Source organism: Molothrus aeneus, chromosome 3 (genome assembly GCF_037042795.1).
Source record: "Molothrus aeneus isolate 106 chromosome 3, BPBGC_Maene_1.0, whole genome shotgun sequence".
Classification (NCBI taxonomy): Eukaryota; Metazoa; Chordata; class Aves; order Passeriformes; family Icteridae; genus Molothrus; species Molothrus aeneus.
The window spans coordinates 21,112,970-21,139,143 of NC_089648.1; the positions used below are offsets into that span (position 1 = coordinate 21,112,970).

At 40.5% G+C, this 26,174-nt stretch overlaps 1 protein-coding gene across 1 annotated transcript; it reads left to right on the forward strand.

Annotated features, from left to right (window-relative positions):
* The first annotated feature begins 165 nt into the window (after window positions 1–165).
* On the forward strand, window positions 166–24,653 carry INTS7 (integrator complex subunit 7). The gene is made up of 20 exons (XM_066546451.1): window positions 166–263; window positions 369–498; window positions 1,953–2,099; window positions 4,614–4,751; window positions 5,217–5,263; window positions 5,766–5,965; window positions 7,008–7,130; window positions 9,699–9,816; window positions 10,766–10,900; window positions 11,454–11,551; window positions 12,189–12,428; window positions 13,121–13,258; window positions 13,968–14,174; window positions 17,639–17,833; window positions 18,600–18,703; window positions 19,086–19,154; window positions 20,183–20,315; window positions 21,516–21,614; window positions 22,448–22,633; window positions 23,520–24,653. Exons 1-20 carry the CDS (start codon window positions 173–175, stop codon window positions 23,814–23,816), a joined length of 2,895 nt encoding a protein of 964 aa, XP_066402548.1. The 5' UTR covers window positions 166–172; the 3' UTR covers window positions 23,817–24,653.
* Window positions 24,654–26,174: the final 1,521 nt, after the last annotated feature.

Sequence of the window (26,174 nt, forward strand, 5' to 3'; positions counted from 1 at the left end):
GCCAAGCGCCCTCATTGGCCAGCGGCGAGCGCGCCGCGCCGCGCCCGCCTCCTCTGATTGGGCGGCGCTGGGGGGCGGGGCCTCCAGGCCACACCCGCCGGCTGTTCCCGCGGCCGCGCCGGGTGGGCGGGGTCAGGCGCGCGGCTGCGCATGCGCGGGGCCGGCGGCGGCAATGGCGGCCAGCGGCAAGTCCTTCCTGGCGGACGCCGGCTATGGCGAGCAGGAGCTGGACGCCAACTCCGCCCTCATGGAGCTGGACAAAGGTGAGCCCGCGTGGGGGCTTCGGTCGGTACCGCTTTACCCAGGGCAGGGTGCGGAGGAAGGACGCGGGCTGGTGGTGCCTGCGGTAATTGTGCTGTCTCCGTTAGGCCTCAGGTCTGGCAAGCTCGGGGAGCAGTGCGAAGCCGTCGTTCGTTTTCCGAGGCTCTTCCAGAAATACCCGTTCCCTATTCTCATCAACTCGGCGTTCCTAAAACTGGCCGATGTTTTCAGAGTGGGGTGAGTGCTGCCGGTCGGCTCCTGTCCGTTCGGGTCTGATCCGTGGGAGCACACCGTGCCTTGGAGTGTCCTGCAGTGGAGTCTCGCGGGTCGTGCTCGCCTGCCAACACCCCTGTGGTACCCAGTCTGTTGTGGTCGTGCTTGATTGGAACTTGTTTTCCACTTCTTTAGTGGGCTTGAGTGGCTGTGAGTGGTAACGACACAGTTCCTTTCCTGATTTGAGGATTCTCTCTCTGACTGGTTTAAGTTCACTGGTGTAAGTTTTGCTCTATAAGCGCATCCAAATCGTAACTCCTAAATGGATGGATGCTCACATGTGCAAATCGAATCTCTAATGTGAAAAGTGCATATTATATGGCTCTACGCAGATATTTACTATATGTATTTTGATGTATTGATTAGTAGTGCTGTATTAACATTTTAATAATATGATAAATGTAGTCTTGTAGTTAAAAGGTAACTTTTGTAGTTAAAATAAGAACTATGTAAGTGGGATTTTTTTTTAAGAAAGGATTGAGGCACTCGCACCAGCTAGCAGCCACAGGACACCTAAATCTTTCAGAGAAAGAGAATTTATCGCCCCATTATCAGAAGAAATGAACTTCTTCCCTCCTCGAAGGTGCTGTTAGGATTAAGAGGAAGAAGTTGACACAGACCAGACAGAATCCTGTGTTTGAATGGAATTTATGCATCATGTATGAGATGTATGAATATACAACGGGCTATTGCTTTTAAGGGTTAATCTGGGTGTCCTTTTTTGGGCTCCTGCTGCCCAGAAGAAGGTACCCGGATGTCCATAACTCTTTGTCTCTATTGTCTCATATTGTCCTAATTCAATTTGTTCAAATTATTATTACTCTAATTGTATTACTATTTTTATAACCATTTTATTACTATAAAACTTTTAAATTTTTAAAAGCAAGTGATTGGCATTTTTCACATCTATCAAAACTTGAAGTACAGCTTTTCCAACTGCCTGCTGTCTTAGTGATGTATATAATGGAATCAAAGCTGCTGCTTAAAAGCTTACAAAGGTGTACACTGATGTTGTGGAATGTTCACTCTTGTCTTCAGGAAGGAAAATAAATTTGCTCAGCAATTGACAGTGGTATTTAAGACTTCTCTGTCTTAGTATTGAATGTGTTTTTCCAGCAGATCTGGATCCCTGTGTGTGCACAAAAGAGCCATTTGCTTACACCCCTCCTCACTGGTGTCAGAGGTTCATTTCCCTGGAATTGGGCTTTAGTTTGACACTATCTGAACTAGAAAATAAAGCTATAGTATGTTAATGGTCTCTATTTTACTGTATCAGTCTGCTCAAATGTTTCTAAAGCATAGATATCTCCTTGTTTTAACTTGCTCCCCAAAGTTATAGTTGAGTAATTTAGTATTTAACGTGCTTGAATATTTGTTACTAAATAGCCTGACTAAGAAATGTGTGTATTTTCTAACAGGAACAACTTCCTGAGGCTATGTGTGCTGAAAGTTACTCAGCAGAGTGAGAAGCACTTAGAGAAGATCCTGAATGTGGATGAATTTGTCAAGAGAGTTTTCTCGGTGATCCATAGCAATGATCCGGTAGCTCGGGCTATTACACTCCGGTGAGTATGGCAGGAGGGATCCTCATTTACTTCAAATCCGGTGAATTGTTCTGATTTACTGCAAACCTGTAAGTCGCTATCAACGTGCTTGTCTGGAATAACAAGACCAAGTGCAAGGTGTTGCATCTGGGCCAGGGAAACCCCTGGTATCAGTCCAGGCTGGGGATGAATAGATCAAGAGCAGCCCTGCCGAGGACTGGGAGGTGCTGGTGGATGAAAAGCTGGACATGACCCAGCAGTGTTCACTGGCAGCCCAGAGAGCCAAATGTGTTTTGGGCTGCATCAAAAGGAGCCTGGGCAGCAGGCCAAGGAAGGGGATTCTGCCTCTCTGCTCCCCTCTGGTGAGACCCCCTCCTGCAGTGCTGTGCCCAGCTCTGGGGTCCCCAGCACAGGAAGGACATGGACCTGTTGGAGGGAGTCCAGAGGAGGCAACTGAGATTAGAGGGATGGAGCACCTCTCCTGTGAGGAAATGCTGAGAGAACAGGGATTGTTCAGCCTGGAGAAGAGAAGGCTTCAGAGTGCTCTAATTGTGGCCTTCCAGTTCCTGAAGGGAGACTACAAGAATGATGGAGAGGGACTTTTTACAACAGCCTGTAGTGACAGGACTTGGGGGAATGGATTCAAACTAAAGAGAGTAGGTTTAGATAAGATATTGGGAAAAAATTCTGTATTGTGAGTGTGGCGAAGCACTGGAACAGGTTACCCAGAGAAGCTGTGGATGTGTCATCCATGAAAGTGTTCAAGGCCAGGCTGGATGGGGCTTTGAGCAACCTGGTCTAGTGGAAGATGTCCCTGTCTGTGGCCAGAGGTTTGGAACTGGATGATCTTTAAGGTCCCTTCCAGCCCAGGCCATTCTGTGATTCTGTGAGTGAAATAAAGGAGGGTTTTTATACATGCCTCATAGAGTTAAAAGTCTCATAGAGTGAAAAGAAAAGCTGTCTTTGAAAGGCATGAATGATAAGGATTGGTGATAAGAAGAACAAGGTAATTAACTACTTATGATGGTCAGAATTTTGTGGACGGTCCCAGGCAAGAGAGAATTTGCAGTGTTGAAATTTTGTGTACACCAGAGAAGAAAACTGAATCTGTATTATGCATAACCCAGACAGTAGCTATATGCAATATATCACATCTTGCCTAGGATATTTTTAGACCAAGTGAAAGTGCTTCCTTTTGTGTCAAAATGTTTTTTGTTAACTTGCAGCCAAAACTTACACGAACCTTGTTATGCTTGCACCTATTTTTCATTCTGCCTTGTCCTAGCTGGAACTGCTAGTTGATCTCTGATCAGTAACTTCTAAGGAAATGCTGTTATATTACTGATTGCTTTGAACTTCTGGGAATCAAGTGGGAAAACAAAATTAATCTGTCTTCCATGCCACTGTTCTGCTGGTTTGGTGTCTGTGTCTCTAATGCTATCCAACATGATCCTCTTAACTGCATCTTCCAGCCCCTGTGCAGGTGAATTCAAATGTGAAGAGAACACTTGTCTTTTTTTATATTCTTTTTATACCTCCATCTGGAACTGTTATTGATTTCACTGCTGGGAGATGGGAGGTCATTAGCTAATGACCTTTGATTGATTAGGTCATATGTCCATTTCTTTTTTCTTTCAATATTTCATTTGAGATTATGTTTTCATGCCCTGGTGTCTCAGGAATCTGTAAATACAATATGCCTGCATGGTTTTTGTAGTTTCTGTTCAGTGCTCTAATATAAGATTGCAGTTGTTGACTGGCATTGAGGGTTATCTTCACAGGCTGCTACAAGTCCCAGGAGTCCTCTCAGTTTGCATAAGTACTTTAATTACTAAATTCACAGGATACGTCAAATAAAATATTAAAATAGCTGTTGGTTCAACCGTTTCAGTTTAAAATCTTCTGTTGGTTTTTTTGTCCTCTTTGAATAGTGTCAATAAGGAAGAACTTGTTGAAAGAAAGAGCTGCTTAAACAAAACTTTGTCTGTGAAATTTTATTGCTGATAACTGTGTAAATATTTGCACAGAACTGTAGCTAAAATTACCATCAGTATAAATCCTACATTTATTCTTCTTTTAACTGGATAATGCTAAATATGCCTGAAAGGTATCTTTGAAATATTTTTGGCAAAGTATAGACTACTTTTTTAGCAGTTACACAAAAAGTGATGCTACTTTTTTCACTAATAACCTTATCTTAGATCAGTAAAAGATGTTGGAAATAAATCATGCCATAGTGAACTCTTAATTTTAAAAGAATTTTTGGTAAGTTTCTCACTGTGCCAATTTCAAGCTAAAAGTTATCAAAATGTAATGGAATTTTTATCAAACCACTGATGCAACCCACACAACAAAATCTGTTACATTTAATGGCATATTTACTTTTAGCATTTGCTTGTTTCTGTAATAGTCATGAAAGAGCATATATTTATATAAACCTAGCCTTTTAACCAGTCTTTTTTACATTTTTATTTGGTTTCATCATTTCTTCATGATCACTGTTCTTCCTGATTTTGCTGGGGTTTATTTCTGCAGGATGTTGGGCAGCATGGCATCTATCATTCCAGAAAGGAAGAATGCACATCACAGTATTCGCCAAAGTTTGGATTCCCATGACAATGTGGAAGTTGAAGCTGCTATATTTGCTGCTGCCAACTTTTCTGCACAATCTAAGTAAGAACTATTTTTTTCACTTTTTCACATTACAGAGAATGGAAACTCCATTAACACTGACATTCACAAACCTCTCTATTTTCTGTTGTGCTGTCCTTTATAGCAAAACAATTACGTGCAATAACGATGTAAGGAAATCTGAATACAAGTTCAGCAGATTTTTTTTCTGAAATAGAAAGCTCATAACTATGAGAAGTGGAATAGCAGCTTTAATCATTAATTATTTGACAGAAATATTAGTAAAATGTAGTGCTGCTTGTCAGTTTTTGAAAGCTTTCATTTTCTCATTTGGTCATGCCCTCTGTGCAGTGGTTCTGAAAAGACTCAGGTTTTGGCAGGCACTCTTTTGTATAACTTTTAATTGTTAAAACACAGTGTTTGGTAGTTCAGTCAAAATTTTTTTTCTATTTTTAATGATTTAATTTTTTATTTTTCATTTCACCTGATACTTTCTTTTCTCCACAGGGATTTTGCTGTCGGAATATGTAACAAAATCAGCGAAATGATTCAAGGTACATTTGTATGTTGAGTGATAAGGGAGAAAATCTTTCAGAGAAATTAAAGTTCTTTATTATTCATACTTACATATTAGATATCAGAATGCTGTTGTCCTTAGATGATTCCAGTTTTTAAATTAGGTGACCAATAATCTGTCTGGTTATCTTAAATCCTCCTAAAATTTAAGTTTTTGAAGCACTTGTTTGGTACAGAATAAAAGCCCATCTATAGTGTGATGAATAAACTTGCATAGACTCTGATAGGTTGCTTCAGATGAGTTAATTTGTGTGTTACCTGCAGGGAAGCAAGGAGCAGCTTTCTCAAACAGCCATGAAAGTGCTTGATAGTGCTGTCATTTCACACCTAGCTAGAGCATGAGTTATTTGAAGCCACTGCAGGTGTTTGCACAATCTCCTTTCAGCAGTGGTAGCAATCCAGACATACTCTGTGCCTCAGAACTGCCAAAAAACGCCAGCCCAAGGACTAACTCTGGCTGTGTTTCTTTCCTTATTGCAGGTTTGGCCACACCTGTGGACCTGAAGCTGAAGTTGATCCCTATTCTGCAGCACATGCACCACGATGCCAGCCTGGCCTCCAGCTCCAGGCAGCTGCTGCAGCAGCTGGTGACATCCTACCCCTCCACCAAGATGGTCATTGTCACCCTGCACACCTTCACTCTGCTTGCTGCTTCTTCTTTGGTTGACATTCCCAAGCAGGTAACTCTTCCTAAGGCACGCCTTCCTCTTGAAGTACAAAGTACATTTTAGAAGCACTCAGGTTCTCCATGCTGATCAAAACAAACAGTGATGCCTGGGCTGGGTTGGTTGCTCCTGTGCTGTTGAGGAGGAATACCCTGAAAACTGCTGCTGCTTTGATATTTTTTACCTTTTCTGGTTCCATTTCTAGGTGACTGTATCAAACACACTACTCCTTTTTTACAGTTCACAACATGTCTTTTTTTAAATCAGGGATTCAAATCAACAAGGATAGATCAGCATATGGGAAAATAAACACCCTGACTTTTTCTGAAGAGACTTCAACTTGCCTGTGGAAGCCAGGCTTCACTTTGCATTTCTGTATATTGTCTTGGGTTGTGAGTGTGCCTTTTGCCTTTCTTTCATGCATTTAAAGTGCATTTCTTGGAGAATTTTGAGGAATTTCAATCAGTTCCTTAAATTCAAGACTATAAACCAAGTAGTGGGAAAGCAGTGATGAAAAAAATATAATGCTTTTTATGCTCTGATAATGAGCTTTTTGGATGTGATTTATAGAGCAGGTCTGAACACAGTGTCACTTGAGACTCATCCAGCTAGTCTTTGTAAAGGAGTCACAAAAATCTATTTGCTTTCTTTCAGCCCTGTACAGCCATGCAAGGCTGGTGTCTGTGTCTGTTAGATAATGGCATTGATCTGTCTGAAACTCTCTCCTGTGGCTCACTTCTGTATTTCAGATGATGCTTCTGATGGTGCTGAACCTCAGTCTACTGAAACAACATGAGAACACTTAATGTGCTGCTTTTATTTTTTTTTTATGGCAGTAAACATGGAGATTTAGGCTGTATTTCTGCAGCACAACAGCCAATACTGCATAAAACTGATGTAGCCAGGGTGGGGATGGAGACTAAAAACCATGGCTGGCATGTTCATACTTTCTCAAGTTAGTTTTGGCTCTGTGTGCTCAACATTTCTTCCTGAGTGCTTTTGAAAATACTTCCTCCTAGTAGCATCACTTTTAAACAATGAATTTATTTTCTTGCAGATTCAACTTTTGCTGCAGTACTTGAAAAATGACCCCAGGAAGGCTGTGAAGAGGCTTGCAATCCAGGATTTGAGGCTGCTGGCCAACAAGACACCACATACATGGAGCAGAGAAAATATTCAGGTCTATATGTTTTTTAAGCTAAAGTTTATTATGAAACTTCCCAAGGATTTGTAGAATTCTTCTCAGAGGAATGATTTGGGAGGTAAAGGAAGGAGTAACATACATCTCCATACCCTTAAGTTAGGTTACTCTGCCAAGCAGCCTAGCCAAGCATTAATGAGCAGCTCACAGAATGTCTTCAGTTGGATAAGTTGACACTCAAGGATTGAAGCTGAAGCATTATTACCAAGGGAAGGCATGTGCCATGTAGGAAGCCTCTGTACCATGAGGAAGTAGCTTTTCCATCTGACAAAGTCATTTCAGGTAACAGACATGAGAGCTGAGTGTTTTTACACTGATCTTACCACAATGAGTACACACCAGTGCTCTGGTGCAAAACAGCCTCTGGGATTTGTCAAAACATGTCATCCAGCCAGGGGTACTTGAAAGGACAAATGGGATTTTGATTTCATTTCTTAGGATTAATGGGGTTTTTACAATGGCAGCTTTGTGACTCCTGTTGTATCAGTGAGAAGGTGTTTATAGTGCACCTGTGCTGTTTGGGGAAACTTGTGTTATGTTGTAGATGTTACTGCTGCCTTCTTTCAATCACTGTTGCATATGAATTTTTTCTCCTTCTCCTTTTTCTGGTAGAAATTACTATGGAAAATAACTTCAGTTTAGATTAATGGGAAAGTAAATATTTCAAGAACTTAATGGCAGAGGGTTACAGCTCTACTTTTTCCTGGGTCATTTTTTCTTTGCTTTTGTTACTCTTGGAAGCTACTTGGATTCTGTCCTGTTGGAGCATAAGGCATCTGGGAGAAAAAGCTATGCAGGTTTTTGTTAACAATCCTGTGAGAAATCAAGCAGGTTCTGCTTTGTCCCCAGTTCTTGGAGATGATGGTTTGGAGTGTGCAGTGCTTTTTGCTTTAGTGAACTGCTTTATTCTTCATAATGGGTTAACTCCAGAAATTTATTTCCTTTTAGGAATTTTAAGGAATTGTGGATTTTTTCTGAAGAAAATGCTACTCTATCCCATATTGCAGTAGTAGTTATGTCAGTACAAGTGAGAGGCATTGATAACTTGGCTTTCATTGTCATGCAGTGTTTTGAAGTAGAGTGGGTGTCCTGATGGTTGAAATGCATAGGGAAAAGTTCCACTGATGTCAGAACTGAACCAGTGACTGGGTGAAAACAGAGCTAGTTGTCTGAAGCTTACTACTGCTTGCTGAATGGCATGCAGAAACAGAGTTTTTCTGACTTCTGAAATAACAAGTTGACATTTTGAGTTGGGAAGTTGTTCTCCCAACAATTGGAGATAATATAAACAAATACTATGTTTATACAACAAGGACTAGAACAGCCCCTCATTTTCTTGTGACAAGGCCTGCCATTTGTACCTTTTTACCAACAAACATTGGTTAGTTTCTTCAGCATTTTAAGTCTGTCCTGTGTAGGTCAGGTGGGAAGTTTGGTCTTTGCACTGTGGAGGCTTCACCGATTTCTAGCCATCAGCCTCAGAAGCTATTGCTGCCTGGAGCAGTCCATCCTGCTGACTCCTCTGTGCTCCTGGCAGTGTTCACAGTCACTGTTTCAGATATGCCCTGAGAGCTGATCTGACAGCACTGGAGGAAAGCATCAGTGTCTTGGGAGACATCAAGACACATTTTCTCTACCAGTCATTAGATCTTCTCTGTCTGTTGGTGTCATTCTAGTCAGTGGATTAGCAAAATACTAATTGGTACAAATCACAAATATGTTTAGAATTTAACCCTTACACAATACATATACCTGATAAGAACACTGTGAGGGTTTTTTAATGTTCTATGGAACTAATTGTGTTATTTTTCTTTTTTTTCATTATTGGCTCTTTGGCATTCAGCTTTGGCACGCTCTAAAGCAGAATATACTTATATTTTCTATTTATGTCTCATATTACTGTCCCTCCTGTTGACTAAAAAAGCATCCAAAACCAGTGAATGACTAAATTGTGAGCAATGTTGGCATAAGGAATTGAGAACAATGTGCATTTGCAGAGTTATTCAAACCTAAATGTGATAAGACCTGTGATAAGATCTGGCAAAAGGCACTACAAATGAGTTAGAACATAAAATACCCCTTAATTTATTTATCAAGAACCTTAAACTCCTGTTGGACACCAATAGTGCTAAAGGAAATGGCACTTGAAACCTTGCTCTTCAGAGACATATATAAATATATGTCCTTGCATATATAACCTTGCAGATTGTTACAATGCAAGATAATCAGTATGCCTAAAACTATCCTAAAATCCTTTATAATATTGGATCAATGAGACCAGATAATATTTTTGCCACTGATTTTTAATTAATTAATGACTTATAATTGATGTTTCCTAGCATATAGGACCCACTGTCACTTTTCTGCAAGCCACATCCTCAATTCTCTAAACCAGATGCTTCAGGACTTGGCTTTTGATTTTAGTACAGTATTTTCTGTGGGAAAAATCTTGATTCATAAAACTTCCCAGAGCAGTGCAACTAAATTCTCCATACAGATAGCTCATGCTACTTCTCACCTCTATATTTTTTTCCTGGGGATTTTTAGGCACTCTGTGAATCTGCTCTAAACACTCCTTATGACAGCTTGAAAATGGGCATGTTATCTGTTCTTTCCACGTTATCAGGGACCATTGCCATTAAACAGTACTTCAGCAGTGCTCCAGGTAAGAAAACTGGATGAGATGGTTACCTTTGGCATTCTAATAGCTTGGTTTTCTGCTGCTGATCAGTTTCATCTCAACACTTTGTAGCATTTTCTAAAACTATTTTTGAACTTCAGAACACTGAGAGTCAGACTGTGTTCATCATGTATGTAAAATTAAAATGGGACACTGTATAGTTATGAATAATGGTGGTTTTGTTGTGTTTTGTGGGTATTGTGGTATATTAGAAGGGTTTTTGCCTTTGGGTCTTCAAGTTTTCTTCATTTTGTGAAGGAGCATGTTGCCTCTCAAATGGCTGACCTGTGTTCTGCTTAAGGTGCTTTGAAATCATGGGTATGCATAATTTTTGAGTAGTAGGGAGGCTTCATGGTGTAAGAGTGGACTGCTGTGTTACTGTTCCACCCTTGTGGGCTTGACAGTAGTACCAGGTGTCACCAAAATACTGTGACAATATTCTGGAGAAATTTTAGAAAAAGTAGACATTTAAAAGTGATTCAAAGTATCTTGTTCTCAAAATTATGATCACACTCTTTTTTCTTCTTGAAAGCCAGACTGCCCAAATGAGTGCTATGAGCTCAAATACATGGGCTGCAGAAATGGAAAAAAAATAGTACATCCTCTTCAGTCATTCTGGCATGGCTTAATAATTAATAGGCTCACCAGCTTTTTTTAATCAGACATAATATTTCTTAAGGCAGTATTTCTCTGAGTCCTGAAATAGAACATTTGGAGCTAAAGGTTGATTTCTCATGTGTCTAACTTGTGTAGTGTTCAAGAATGAGAGAGTCTCTGGGTTTGTCTGAAGAGAGAAAAATATTTTCATCCTATTGTTTAAACGTAAGAAAAAACCCTAAATCAATATAATGGTTTTGCAGAAATGTACTTAAAGATCTGTGGTATATTTATGGAGTGTGCAGTTTTATGTTCCATTTGCCTTGCTTTTATTTAGGAGCAGCAGCTACAACTGCCAGGTCATTTGATTTGGTAAAACTAGCACAGGAGTGCTGTTACCATAATAACCGTGGCATTGCAGCTCATGGAGTGAGAATTCTGACCAATATTTCAGCCTCTTGCCAGGATAAAGGTAAGGGAAAGCAGGGGCAATGCAGTGGCTCTGTTTGCAGCCAGGCTTATGCACTTAGCACGGATTAACTCGTCCTGTCTGTGAACCTGGATGTAAGTCTGTCTGATCCCTCAGGCTGGTTAGGGAGAATGGGCACTGTCATCTAGTATGGCCTTATGAATGGTTGGGAAGGTTCCATCTTTCTCTCATTTAGAGAAAATTACTGCCCACAATAGAACTCGTGCTAAATGAATGCTTGTTTGACCTTTGCCGTAAGATTAGTGAATTGTTGGTCAACTTTTGAAAGCCCTTTGCACAGAGCCTGTTGCAAAATAATAATAGGACATTTAGAAGTCTTAGTGCCAAGATTTATGCATGCTTTGCAAGTGTCAGTGGGGCTGCTGAATAGTTACCCAAGAGATGGAATGACAGAATTGTTTCTCATCAAAGTAAGGCAAAGCAGAAGTGTTAGGAAGATTCTTAATTGTCATGACTGCAACAGCAGTGCAAGCATTACACCAGCTATGGTCAGAGAACAGAACAGAGAACAAACTAACTCTTTCTCTTTTTGTAGATCTTCTGCCTTTGGAGCAAGATGCAGTTTTTGGCTTAGAAGCTCTTCTTGTTCTCTGTAGTCAAGATGATAGCCCAGGAGCTCAGGCAACCTTAAAGGTGACATTACTGTTGTCTTCCCCTTCACAACTGTAATAACAGCTTGTGTAACAGAGAGGCTGGTGTGCACCAGATCCTTTCTGCTGGAAGCATAACAGACTGGAGGGAAAAGAAGATTTTTTCTGGTTTGCCCATAATCAGAGTTCAGAGCAGCAGAGAAACTGAGCATAGCCATAGTACAACTCTCAACTGTAGGATAAGAGGATTGTTGCAGATGGCAGGGAGCATTCCTCTCAGAGGAACAGCTGTAATAAAACATGAACATTGGATTGAGGTGTCTCTGGAGGACAAAGAGAATCTTGGAGACAACTTGCTTTTTGGAGATGGAGATGCATTTTTATAAATTATTATTATTTTCCCACTTCACAAACCATCAGTGATTTTTCTAGTTATTTACCTTAAAGGCTGGTGGCGTGAGAGACTATTAATGTTTCTTGAATTTGTGATGTGTTTTAGTGCTGGTAGCTCAGGAACAAAGACTTGGGCTCTTGGAAAAATCTCATCTTTTGTAGAGTACATAGTTGTGAAAATACCAGATGAGTGTTTCTGCAGTCCTGCTTGCAGCTAAGTAGGTGGGCCTGGCTTTGTTGGTTTGAGGCCATTGTGGTGATGTTCCTGTGGGCTGTGTGAGTTGCAGATCACGCTGACCTGCATGGTGAAGCTGGTGAAGTGCCGCCCCCACCTGAGCCAGTCCGTGGTGGAATCCCTGCTGGCACAGCTGCACAGTGCCCAGGACAATGCCAGGATCCTCATGTGCCACTGCCTGGCAGCCATTGCCATGCAGCTGCCTGTCCTGGCAGATGGCATGCTGGGAGACCTAATGGACCTCTATAAATTAATTGGACAATCTGCCACAGATAAAAAGCAGGAGCTCTTGGTAAGAACTCCCTTGATGGATAAAGTCTGTATTAACAATTGGGAATGGACTGTATTTTAAAAGGCAGCTAAGGCATTTGTTATGTGTCCAGGTTGATGTGCCACTCTGTAGCCACTAGTTTCAGTTTTCTTTTAACTTCTGACTCTTTATGTCAGTGTTCATTGTAAAAATATCTCCTAGATGGAGCTGTACTATGCAGTGTATTCCATTAGATTTTCCAGCAGATGGCACTGCTTAGGCAAACGTGGCTATTGAAATTGTTGGGGTGTCTCTAAAGTAGTGTTTAAAGGCCAAATGTCAGCTATCTCCATTTATATAGGGTGCTCTGAGGCAAATGACTTAATATACTGTAAGAGAGAAAAATGCTTTCATCATGTGTACTTGGGAAGGAATTTGAATTTTAAAAAATAAATTAGAAGCTTTCTGTTAAATTACTTGTAGCATTTGAAATATTTCAGCTAAAAGGCAGATTAGAGATTCTTTAAATGAAAGTTGCTTTTATCTACAAGAAATACTTGGATTGCTGTAACTATTAAAAAGATATATGACTGAGAAGTTTTGCAATTAAAATATGTATATGTAATCTTCTACGTAGTTTTGAGCCCAAAATAAAACAGAAATGGCTTTTTTTTTCCTGTTTTCTTTAGTTACTGAAATATAACTTTCTTTCTCACTCCTCCACTCTCTGCTAGGTTTCTCTTGCCACAGTAATATTTGTTTCCAGTCAGAAAGCTTTGTCCACAGAAATCAAAACTGTTATCAAACAGCAGCTTGAGAATGCCTCCAATGGATGGACAGCCTACAGGATAGCCAGGCAAGCTTCCAGGATGGTAAGTGAAAATACCTGGAGAAAAATGGTTTGCTGTGATTGAAGGAATTGGCAGGGAATTCTTTGAATTGGATAAGGGAATAAGGAAAATTGTAGGACTTGGGAGAAAGAAGTGAATGGGGGAAAAAAATAAAATCACTTTCCCTTCTAATTCCCTGGAATGCAGATTCAGATATTCAGAATTTGTGACATTCATCCCATCAAAATGGTTTTTTACTTATCCTTTTGAAGTATTTGAGAAGAAAGTAAGTGATGTCCTGGCACTTTGTTGAGCACATGCCTAATCTGTATTGTCTGACTGCTCTTCAGAATGTGAAGGTCATCCTGATGTATGGTTCTCTTTCTTCAATGTGAAGAAAGGAAGAAAAATATACTGTTTCCCTTTTCCCTTAAGTAAATTCACAGTTGGGGTTAGAATTACACAGAAACCCTAGTATGAGATGCCGAGGTAAATTTCCATGTTTTTTTCTCATCTTATTGAATTATCTTGTGTAAATAAATACTATACTTTTTTACAGGCTGGTATTTCTATAAAGTAAGCACTTGTGCTTTTGTTTATTATTAGCATTGCCACAATCAAATAATTGAAAAAAGTTTCAGTGTTTCTGTTTGAAAGCTGGAGATGTTCCTGTGTTCTTATTTGTGTAAGTTCTGTGGAAATCCCCAGCCTTCTTTCACGTCCCCTTTCAGAAACATTCTTGTCATTACAGGGCAACCACGACATGGCCAGAGAGCTGTACCAGAGCCTGCTGACCCAGGTGGCTTCAGAGCACTTCTACTTCTGGCTGAACAGCCTGAAGGAGTTCTCCCAGGCTGAGCAGTGCCTGACAGGGCTGCAGGAGGAGAGCTCCAGCTCCGCGCTCTCCTGCATCGCCGAGGCCCTCAAGTCCTACCACAAAGGGATCGCCTCGCTCACGGTCAGCACACCCCTCTGCTGCTGATGTTTCTGCTGCTGCAGCATGGCTCCTTGGGCTCTGTTCTTAGCTCTCTGAAAAGCTCTTCAATAGCTCTGGCATCTGCCAGACTCCGTTTGGTTCTCCTCTGCAGGCATCACACACTGCATCTTGAGAGAACACATCCTATAACTCAGCCAAGTGTGATTAGCTAGATTTCTCCTTGCTTTTTCTTCTCCCTCCACCCCTCATTTCCTGCCTTGATCAGATCAAATGAAATGTGACAGATCTTGTTTAAATTAAAGTTACAATACTTATAGTTTTCCACTCCTTGCTTTGGGTGAATAAAAGCTATTGTAATAGTCAAGCCTGGGAATTGGCCTAAATTGGCTGCTATCTTCTTGAAATATAAAGAAGGATTCAATTGTCTTCCTCCCTCCTGCTGAGCTCATGCTGCCTTCTATTTGACAATGTGATCTCATGGAATCCTAAAAGCAATCTAGTAAGAAGAGGAAAGACAATTCAGTTTCATCAAATCCAACTGGTACCTGCTTTTATATAAATACTTTCTGCTTCTCTGAAGTGGTAAAAATACCAAGAAGCTGTGTGATGTCTGTGAACATAAAAAAAAGTATTAATGATTAGGGACCTTCAGTTCCTACTGTAAAGTTGCTTCTTAAGCAAAGATGATCCAGCTTCACACAATACTTTTTCATATTTTAGTTTCCATGAAGCAATCTTTACATACAGTTTCTGTATGCCTTTTCAGTGAAGCTGCTTTGTTGTTTTAGTTACTGGATAGTTAGGGTCATGACAATTCAGACATTAGTATTTAATAAAGTTCAGATACTAAAATTTATTAATAAAATGTCCCTGAATAAGCTTCAATGACATAAATTTCCACTTTTGTCCTCTGAAAGACCCATCATTTCTGAAGTGTTTGTCTTTAAGTGTTGGTTGAGTGAATCAGGCTTTTAATTCAACACTTTGAGATTTCTCTTACATCAAGAAGACATTGAGAGGAGGACCTCATCTAATTAGATGTTAATATTTAATACAGGCAGGAAAATAACATACTTAAATAGGTCATACTGTGATCCAGTAATTTAATTACCCCTTCCATGGAGTTTGGGGCTTTTTTTCTGTTGAAGGATTCCTGTCTTCATCTCTTCTGCTGACTCCAGTTCCTGTTGCACATAGTGCTTTTCTGGGCCCAGTGCCCTCCTTACGGATGCTTGTGGTCCAGAGGAGTGAGTACAGGATTTGTAGGTTAGAGGGGAGGAAATTGGGTTTTACTGCTGGTTGTTGCTGACTTGTTGCATCACTCTGGACAATTTCCCAGCTGTGCTTTAGTGTATCAACTGCAAAAGGAACCACTCACTGCTTGTCTATAGAACTCAGCCTCTCCAAGGGGAGCAAAGTGCCACAAAATGTACATGACAGCCTTGCTGCTGAAGGCTTCTGCTCTCTTTCTTCTGGCTGGAGCTCTCCTGTTGCTGCTGTTTCAGTGCAGAGCATGACTCAGCCCTGCTGGTACCACACACCAGTGGTGCATGTGATGAGCCTGGTGTAGCTGCTCCACTTTGTAGCTGGAAAACACAGTGTCAGTAAATCTCTTGCAGATGTTCAGCCAGCCCAGTTTAGCAACGATGAAATGTTCAGACAGCGCCTTGTCGGAAAATTTCTCAATTCCTCCTTGATAAACATAAAACTCTGTCTTGCACTGCAAAGTGTTCTTTCATTGGAGTTAGTGCACTTGAGGGAAAGAAGTCCCTCTGCTTTATGGATAAGAGTTTCACCCTGTGGGAGAGCGGGGACTTGTCAGGGAGCACATTGACCACAGTCCCCATCTGCCTTGCTGTGTGCTTGGTTGTACAGTTAGCAAAGGTTTTAAATGGGTCCTGCTCTTTCTGGCACAGATCCTGTGTCTCATTGGAAGCATTGGGTTTATTTTTCCACTGCTGCTAATCTAAAGATGATACAAAACTTGAACCAAGCACTTATACAGCCATTGGTTAAGTAGCACCAATTCCAAGTATGTCAAGTGGTGGTGTTTGAAGAACTTGGCTGAGCCAAAGAAATACTTCTGTCACTTTCAGAAAGAATTGTAACTCACTCACTGCCCATGGCAGATAAGGTGAATTGCAGTATTAATGAGACAAGCTTGTATTTCCATTTACAAGATTCAAGTCCAATTTGTGCTACTAAAAAGTCTGTATTTTCTGATATGAGTACTTTACTCTTTAAAAGCATGTAGTCTCTGTAGAGCAATTACAGTGCAGTGTCGCCCTCTTCTACAGAGGGTTTTCTGAAACCATCCTTGCAAAATAAACTGAACAATTCCAGTTCTTAAGGGTTTTTTTGTGCCCTTGTAGAAGGAAAAGCAAAGTGATAGATAAGAGAGGCTTAATGCTTTAAATATGAAATAAGTCTTATTTTTTCAGTTGAAATCTAGTTCAGTAGTTTAAAGTGGTTGCAGTGGACTGATGTTTCCTCACTTTAGCCAGTAGTGGGCCAGTTCTCAGATGATGTGATGCTTTGTTAGAAACCAGTTGGCTGGTTTTCTGCCAGCAAAGAAATTGTTCTTAGTAAGGTTCTGGGGTAGATTATAACTTCCTGCTTTGAGAAGTGACCTGGTAAGGAATAAGAAGCACTGGCAAAGACAGGCATGAGTCCAAGAGGAAGTACCAGTGCTTTGTTTTTGGAGAGGGCTTGTTCTTCTCAAAATCCAACAGTTTAAGAAAAATAAGTAGTGGATTTTTGGCTTAACTAGTATCAAACCTCGAGTACTGCAGTTTACCCCCTCCTGGGTGTCCTAAACTGTCATAGATGCTTCTACAAGTCAGATAAGCTTTTAGGGAGCAAAGCTTCATAGAACTGTATTTTCTGAACAATAGCAGCTTGTCTAGTCTCCTGGAATTCTGTTATTTACTGTTCTTAGTTACCACTAGACTGTGTCTCTTGCCTTCATCAAATGCAAGGTTCAGTGCCTTCATAATGTCCCCATCCATTTCCCAGTTCCAAAAACAACACCCCTTCCTCTTGCTGTGGGTAACTTGAGCCAATCCTTTTTCTTCTAGCTGATGCAGAGAATCACTTTTTCAGTCCTTTTGTTTCTTGTTTGCCATCCAATTCAGTGTATTTTTTCTTATGGTACAGACTATCTGGCCTAATGTCATTTGAAGTCTAATGGCTTGGCATCAGAAAAAGAGGAAATAGATGCCCTAAGAGTATTTTAACTGCTTAAGTCACATTTCTTACAAGGGTGCCATGCTTGGAATATGACTTAGTAATTATGTAACTTCTATGTCATTTATATTAGTATGATTGAAATTGAGCAACACTGTTAAATGTAATTTTAAAAAAAACAGCTTTTAGAATTGAACTTGACGATTCAGTTTTCTGCGACTGTTCAGTGCCACTGCAGTGTAATTTTATCATTTTTGCTTTTGACCTAGTTTGCCAACATTCCTATTACTGTGTTTCAGGCTGCTAGTACACCACTTAATCCTCTGAGCTTTCAGTGTGGATTTGTGAAACTCAGGATTGACCTTCTGCAAGCTTTTTCTCAACTTATTTGTACCTGCAACAGCCTAAAAACAAGTCCACCCCCAGCCATTGCCACGACCATTGCTATGACATCGGGAAATGATCTCCAGAGGTGTGGCCGCATCTCCAACCAGGCATGTGCTCCTGTTCCACTCTTGTGCAGTTGTGTTTGTGACTCTGGTATGAATTCTGCTTCTCAGCAAACATATTTCACAAAAGAAATGAAAAGTAGTTGTGAAGTGGGTTTTGGTTTTCACCTGTAGCTCTGAAAACACCTGCCTGTAGCAGGCTGTGTTTTGAAGGTGAATGTGCACTTGTGTTTTCTCCCCCAGTCACACAGCTTCCAGGGATATACACGTAGCAAGTCACTTGGTACACTCAAACTTGCAGCAAGGCTTTTCACACCTTGCTTTGAAACACCTCAGACACTTTGAATACACTAAGGAAGAATAGATATACCTGAGGATGATTCTGCAACTCCTTTTGCTGAGAGTTGGCAACTGCCTTGGTACTGTACAAACCTTGCCTTGGTACCTCCTTGGAACACCAAGGAGGTTTGCTTCTAAATCCAGCCAGTGGGTGGTCATTGAAAGACAGAGTAGTTTGATTAACCAGCAGGGGATGGAGGAGGTTGTTGATGGAGTTTTTTTTTTCTTTTGCTTTGTTTTTAAGCCAAGGAGATTTTGTTGGTGCAGGAAATGTACCTGTTTAATGCGTGGATAACAGTCTGTCACTTTGGTAATAATTTTCTGAGTGAAGAAGCAAGAACTTTATAAACTTTTCTCCAATGTGCCACCTTATTCCTTCAGTGTTGTATGTTACAGTGTAGTGGTTTTCTGGATGTGTGGGGTTTTGTTTTGCTTTATTTTGTGTTTTTGCCTAGTAACATTGTCTCTGCAGATGAAACACTCAATGGAGGAATTCCGAAACTTGGCTACACGGTATGGAGATCTCTATCAGTCATCTTTTGATGCAGACTCAGCAACTCTAAGGAATGTAGAACTGTATCCTTTAAAAATCCTGGGGTTTGTCCACTTTCCTTCTCATGTGCACAGCATGAGGCATAAGAATCCTCTTTTCTTTTAAGACTGCCATGAAGTAATTTTGAAAATAAATAACATAAAGATTAGCTGCCAATTGTTTAAAAGCCATTTGAAAATAAACATTGCCATAATATTGTTTGGAATTACTTGTTAAAAGTTACAACACAAAAATTGGAGCAGCTTATAACTTGGTATTTTCGCACTTCTTGCTCTCTGTTCACTAAATGGGTAATGACTGTAGGATTACTTCACAGAAGCAAGGAAAAGTGCCACTAAATACACTGCATTTCTTGCTTTAGGTGCCAACTTTGAAAGTCTTTTAGCCCCTTAGTATTAATATCAGACAACAGCAGAGCTGCCTGTTGATTTCACATGCAATAGAAGCTCTGATTTTGGATCCAGAATCTGCAAGGTAGGTTTGATAGTTAACTTCATACTCCTTTTCTGCTTATTAATAAATCCTTGGAGCTTTAAGCCTAGGAATTCAAGGAATGTTCAGAAAGTTTCTCAGTAGACATTTCTAGTTCTGAGCAGGCTTGAGGATCTGTTGCTGCTGTGCTGTACCTGGCAGACTGGGGACTCTCTTTTGGGTTCTGCATTTCACACTGATTTTGCTCTTGAGAGCACTGTACTGGAGTTATCTTAAATATAGACTTGAATTTCTAATCTCTCCTTTAGCCACTTATTTTTTTTCTGTTGTTGTGTATTAGATCCCATACCTGTTGTTTGGACTTGTAAGTTCACCTTAGCTTCCTTCAAAGTTGTGAAAACACATGCACTAAATTAGTTCAAATTTTTAATGTAAAGTCATCACCTCTGGCTCTTTTTCTAACAGTGAACTTAAATCCACTAGAAAGCAACCTTGAAGTTCTGATGTATTGAATCACTGTTTAAAAATCCCAGGCTGAGATTAAATGGAAATTATTGTGGATAAAATCTCTCTGTGATTTTAAAGCTGGTAATAAAAGTGAACATCCTAAGTGACTCTAGTACTCATTATGAATTAAGCATTGCTTAGAAGGTGTATTAGTCAATGAGATAGACTTCTATTCAAAGGAGGAGATTATAAACTTGGAGATTTAGTTTTAATTCTGACTGGCATTCTTGCTGTGTGTTGTGAGATTTTCATGACACTGCAGGGTTAAAAAAGCCAGGGGAAGTAAGTATGCTGAGTCTGTTAGACCTGTCACTGCTTCAGCTGAGAGGGTGGGGACAAGAAGTGGTGAATAAATGGTAGGTAAGAAAGATTTAAATGTAAAGGGCAAGTGTTATAGTGGAAAAATAATTTAAAGAACAGAGTAAACAGTTTGAAAGACATTTCTTAATGGATTTCGTGTTGTAATGTCTTGTCATGTCTGTTTGGTAGTGTGCCTTCCTGGTTATGATGAGGAAAGTAAGTTAGACCTAATGAAAAGTTTCATTTTTTTTCTTTTTTTTTAGTTTCCAGGAATATAGCTCAAATGGAACAGCTCATGTTGAAAGTGAATATGAAAGAAGAATGATGTCTGTATTTAATCATGTGCTAGAGGAAGTGGAATCCCTCAACAGGAAATATGCTCCTGTGTCTTACTTGGCAAGTAACAGTTTTAAATGTACATTGTCTAGAGAAGAGGGCCAAAACCCCAGAACTCCATATATCTGTGGTAGGCAAGAAACTGGGAAGCATTCTCAGTTAAGTAACATTTCTGACTCAAATGGTCTCTACAGAGACACACTTGTTTAAAAATACTTCAAGAACCATTTTGCTGAAACATCTCTGTAATCTTGCTGGTCTGATTAAAATTATTACTTTTAAAATTCCTATCCTAAGAGCACAGCAGATTCTGATAAGGTCACTGCAAGAGCTGTCAGACCCCTCACCACCCTCACATGCAAACCCTGGAGCACATTCTCCTCATTCATGTTCTTGCTGTGAAGGAATTCTCTCCCTGCCACAGAGCAGCCTGGCTTTGTTCCCTGAGCTGCTGGTGGTGAGCCCTGTGCTTTGGGAGTGTTGTGTTTCTCTTATCAGTGCAGGGCATCAGGGAGCACAGTGTGAGTGTGCTGGTGCAAACAGTGGGCTGATAACACCCTCCTTACAGGGCTGGTGCCTTTGGCTCTTGCTGCTCATGAGCATCCTGAAGCTGAAGTGCATGTTGGTGGGAGCAAGGTGGTTTGGCATGGTTGGCATCTGTTTGCCTGGTTTCTAAAACCAACAGTCCTCACCAATTCCAAATAGACTAGAGGAGTAAATAATGTAAACCACAGCAAAGGTAAAGCCTGTACACTTAGCTGTGGCTGGCTGCACACCAAGGCAGCTTGGTGACTCCAGTGGCAGTGCTTGTGTTCATCTGGGCCAGAGGCATGGTGCAGCACGGAAAGAAAGAGTAGACAAGAGGCTTGAAACTGAAGTATTGCATTAAGTTGTGATAGATGCCAGGCTTTTTGCTTGGAAGGGAGTTGTTTTTTGAGAGTTTGTGTGTAGGAGTGTTTCAAGCAGATCCTACTCTGTGAACTCTTAACACCAGGACTGGAAAGATCTGTATTTTTCTTTTGCTTGACCTCCTTGTTTTTTTTCCAGAGCAGAATGCCTCCTTCAATAAGGGGCAGAACATAAAACAGAGAGGCTGAATATAGTCATTGTAGTCTTAGTGGCTATAATTCTATGACTGTATTAATACATTTTTGGACTTTAAATGGAAATTCCTGCTCTTTCAGTAGCTCAGGTATATGTCTATTTCCTGTGTCATGAATGATATTTTTTCTCAGCTGTTTTGGCTCTTGTTTCTTGCAGCATACAGCTTGTCTGTGCAATGCTGTCATTGCCTTGTTGAAGGTGCCCCTTTCTTTTCAAAGGTACTTTTTCCAAAAGCTGCAGTCTACAAGTATTAAGGTAAGTACTGCTCAAATATGGCCTCAAATTTCTTTAGAAAGTCTTTACCTCATGAGAAAAGCCCTACTGAAGGCACAAAGCTTAAGGATTTTTAGTGAAGATACATAACTGCAAGTGGCATTTGGGTTAACCTGTTAGGAGTAACTTGAATAGCATGTATGCAGGGTTGTTCAGGACCACTAGACTGTCACTTAGGCAAGTAGGATTCAGTTCTTTGATTGCAAAGTCTTAAAAGTAAAATGTACCTGGATTTTTTGTTGATTCCAAGTCTACAAAGCTAAATAATTCTAGTCCTGGAAGGGCAGCTTTTATAGATTTGTATTTGGTTTATTTTCCTTTCCCTTTGAAAAGCAATGTTCACTATCTTGGAAGAAAATTGTCCTATATATCAGCTCACTGACTTAAGAATGACTAAATATGACTAAGGTCATGGTTTTTGGGTTTTTTTTTTTTCGTTTTACTCAAGTGCTCCTTGTTTCTGGGAAAAGTGAAAGCCCTAAGTTTTATTATTTACTCTTATTGCATTTTGCTTATTTTGCTTCTTTGTTCAGCTTCATGTACCTATGGCTGTTCTGTGGAAGATTTTTTTCCACATCTTTTGAAGAAGTGAAGTAAATTAAACTGATTCAAAGATAATATGTGGCATTGCTGATGATGTTTATTAAATAATATAGTCATGAGTCTCTGATAAAGGCTGTGTTTCCATTTGCTGATTTTCCTACCCAACCTCTCTTGGATATTTTCCTATAAGAAGGTGTCCTGTTTCATCCTTGAATTTTGTTTGCTTTTTTGGAGGCTTATAATTACATTTTGCTCTGTTTATTGTGTTCCAGCTTGCTCTATCCCCATCTCCAAGGAACCCAGCAGAGCCTATAGCAGTACAGAACAACCAGCAGCTGGCACTCAAGGTGGAGGGAGTGGTTCAGCACGGATCCAAACCAGGCCTTTTCCGTAAAATCCAGTCTGTCTGTCTCAATGTCTCTTCAGTGCTGCAGAGCAAATCTGGACAGGACTATAAGGTGTGGATAGAACAGAGCCAGGAGGAGTCTTAAGCTTTTTTGCTGTTTTGCTGTTGTTTTGTTTGTCTCTGGGTAGCAGAATTCCCAGGATGAGATGAATGGGGGTGGTTCTTTGATCCTTTCATTCCTGCCAGTTGACATTCAAGCACTGGCCAGAGCCAAGCATAACTTGTGGAGGGGATCTGGGATTTTTAAGTCTGCAAGATGTCAATACCTTTTTGTAACAGCTCTTCTTCCAAACAAAGAGGCTTTGTGATGTTCAGAACAAGTCACGAGGAATCTGCCTGAGATGAGGAAAACTCAGCCTAGTTATATATCATATAAAACTCCACAGGGAAAAACAAACAAACCAGGAGTAGATTATTTTCTACCACATAGTCTCTAGAATTTTTTATAGTCATTTTATGGTTCTTTTATTTTGTTTGTGGAAATCATGAGGACAGACTGTCCAAATCAAATAGCATCTGAGGAGACACATACTAAACTTAAGTCAACGGTTTTACCAAAGGCTGTGTGCCTGAGGTTTAGGTTCTTCTAGCATGTGATACTTAGTGAAAGGCCTGTTTTGGTGGGTTTTGGGGTCAGGTTTTTGTTTGTTTTGCTGTTTGAGGTTTTTTGAAGGAGAATAGGAGAAAGTTAATGGCTTGTAAAAGGTTACAGGGCTCGGAAGTGTGTGATGTTTGACTCACATTACTTTGTGGAAAAGTAGAACCTCAGGTGGAAGATGACTTGTTAGGTTGTCAAGCTGTCTCAAGTATGCACATGAATTGGTTTAGGAGAATTGCAAACAGATTTTTCCTTTTTTCTCCTCTCTCCTTCAAGTGGAGACCTGAAAACTTATTTTTGGCAGGTTTATGATGTTTTAACCTTCCATCTGTGTTCTCAGATCCCTCTTGACAGCATGACCAATGAAATGGAGCAGAGGGTGGAACCGCACAACGACTACTTCAGCACACAGTTCCTGCTCAACTTTGTCATCCTTGGCACCCACAACATCACCGTGGAGTCCTCTGTGATAGACTCAAACGGTATTGTCTGGAAAACTGGGCCTAAAACAACGATTTTTGTGAAGTCTCTTGAGGATCCATACTCGCAGCAGGTTCGCCTGCAGCAGCAGCAGCAGCAGCAGGGCCCGGCCCCAGCGCAGCAGCAGCAGCAGAGAACGGCGTACTCGCGCTTCTGAGTGCCACCGTCACCCCAGCCTGCTCTGCTGGGACTGCAGCAGCCACCCCAGCCTGCTCTGCTGGGACTGCAGCTCTTCTGGACACTTCTTTTTTAAAGGCTTTTTTGAAGATGTTTTTATTGCAGCCTTCTCCTAGAAAGTCTCAGATGCCAATTTGTTGCTTCTTAAATTATCTGGAGTAAATTCGGACTTGATTCAGCAGAGGCAGCTGTTCAAATCTGGAGTTGTGCTCTTACTGTAAGAACTTCTACCTGATCTCTAACTTCTGTTTACAAACCTGTTCCAGCAGGCTCCACAAACTGCAGTGGACGCTAAGCTTGTTCACTGGTACTTTCCATGTTTTTTGAAACACGTAATTTCTAATGTCAGGCTTACAGGACATTGGGAAACACTTCACTTTGGCTGGTTATACAGAAATGAATGTAATACCAAGTGTGTATCTTTTAATGTGAAGCAATTGGCAGGAATATCCAGAGATTCTTTTTCTGACATTTTAATAGTAAGTTCCAGTATTTGGCTGGTGTATGTATGTTATTAAAATTCTTCAGCACTACTTAATGCATGCAGCTGGAAGAAAAAAAATTGCAGTTCACTTGTGATACCCAGTCACTGCAGAGGGAGGAGACTGCTTGAGGGGTTGCTGTCTGGGGAGTCTTGCAAGAGGCAGAGTTTTCCAGGTGGGAATAATCACTGTCTCTCAGATGATATGGAAGATATTACCATGTTGTTTTTAAATTTTCATGCATCTGTATCTCTGAAACCTTTTCTTTTGTAGGGTTTTTTTTATTTGCTCTTTTTAGAGGGAAATTAAAATGAATGACAGCTTGCAAGTAAGCAGCTCTGTTTTTTAAAAGGAGTCTTTTATACCAAAACTTTGTAATCTTACGTGTTCTTTGACCAACTTGCAAAGCTTAATTGTTAATTTTACAGGAACTTGAAATAGAATTTTGCCAATTCTAGAAATTGATCCAGAATCATTTTGGAAATACACTGCTTCATACATCATTTTCACACTTCCTTTGTGATATAAAAGGCTGAACTGTATCCAGACTCACAAGCAGTAGATCACTGCTTGATAGCAGTGATAGCATGACCTTCACCTGGTCTTCATAAATACTCTCTGCTTATCACTCTGTAGCAAAGCAGGACCCACTTGAATGAGGAGGAGGAGGGCTGGCACTTCTTACATAATTCAGTTTGTTAATCCCTCTCTTGGAGCAGAAATTTTTATTGTTATTTTCTCAGCAAAATCCCATGATACTGTTATTTCTTCAATCTGATTTCATTCTAGAGCTGACTGGAGTTTGCAGGTTTTGCTTGCTTCAACTACAGAGAATATGATAATGAATTGCTGTAAGCTGAGGCTTCTTTTGCATAGCAGGATGAAGATTTTTTTTGCTGTGTTTTCCCATAGTAGTTCCTCTTGGCTGGAGACTATCCAAAAAACCCCAAACAAACTGATAGTGATGATGCTATCATACCTTGGTCAGGCTGTAATCCTAACTGGAAATGGTAACTGGGAGGCAAGGTTGAAACAGAAGACACAAAATTGGTGAAAAGTTGACTAGCATCCTCTGTAAATGATTTTCCTTTTGAGCAAGAGACACAAAGTGCCACAGCCTTTCAAGCTGACTGAGAAAAGTGGTGGTTTCTGTCCCACTTCTGTGGTTCCATGCCCATAGTTCCAGGTGTGTGTGTGTGTGTGTGTGTGTGTGTGTGTGTGTGTGTGTGTATTCAGCTGTGTGCACACAGGCATATATGTACCTGTAGCTACAGCTGGTTGAGTGGTCCAGAAGGAGATGCCTGGCCTGCTGCTGTGTATGCTTTCTGTCAGATTAAAGAGCTGAACTCTTTGTGGTCAGTTGGGTTTTTCCATTAAAGCCATAGATCAGTTCTTTACCACAAAAACATCTGTATTTTAATGTAAAAAAAAAAAAAAAAAAAAGAGAGACTTAGCGGTCAAAGAGGTTTTTTTATCGTGCAATTTGAATGTGTTTCTTGCTTTTATTGACCAATATGTTGGTGGAAACCTTTGATGGTGCCATTCCAAAACAACTCAGAAATTACAAGACATTTCCATGCTGGGGAACAAACTTTTCTCAAAGGCCATGTGATGTTCAGAGTGGGAAAGCCCTGCTCTGGCCTGAGGCTCAGCTGTCTGTGAGCTGGTGAGAGTAACCCTACTACAGCTGAAAAAAGTGTTCCTCCTTTAAACACATATCTGCTCACCTGATCTGAGAGGCCTCTAGAACTCCAAGAACTTGTATCATTTTTAAAGCCCAGCAAATAATACTTGAAGCCTGAGAATCTGGATGTTAGGTATGGGAGATTGCAGGGAGAGAAAATTGCAATTGCTGC

Coding starts and splice junctions, on each gene's coding strand:
- INTS7 (XM_066546451.1), top strand. CDS start 173: ATGGCGGCCAGCGGCAAGTCCTTCCTGGCGGACGCCGGCTATGGCGAG. Junction 13,259..13,967: donor CCAGGCAAGCTTCCAGGATG/GTAAGTGAAAAT, acceptor TTGTCATTACAG/GGCAACCACGACATGGCCAG. Junction 18,704..19,085: donor ACTCTAAGGAATGTAGAACT/GTATCCTTTAAA, acceptor TATTAATATCAG/ACAACAGCAGAGCTGCCTGT.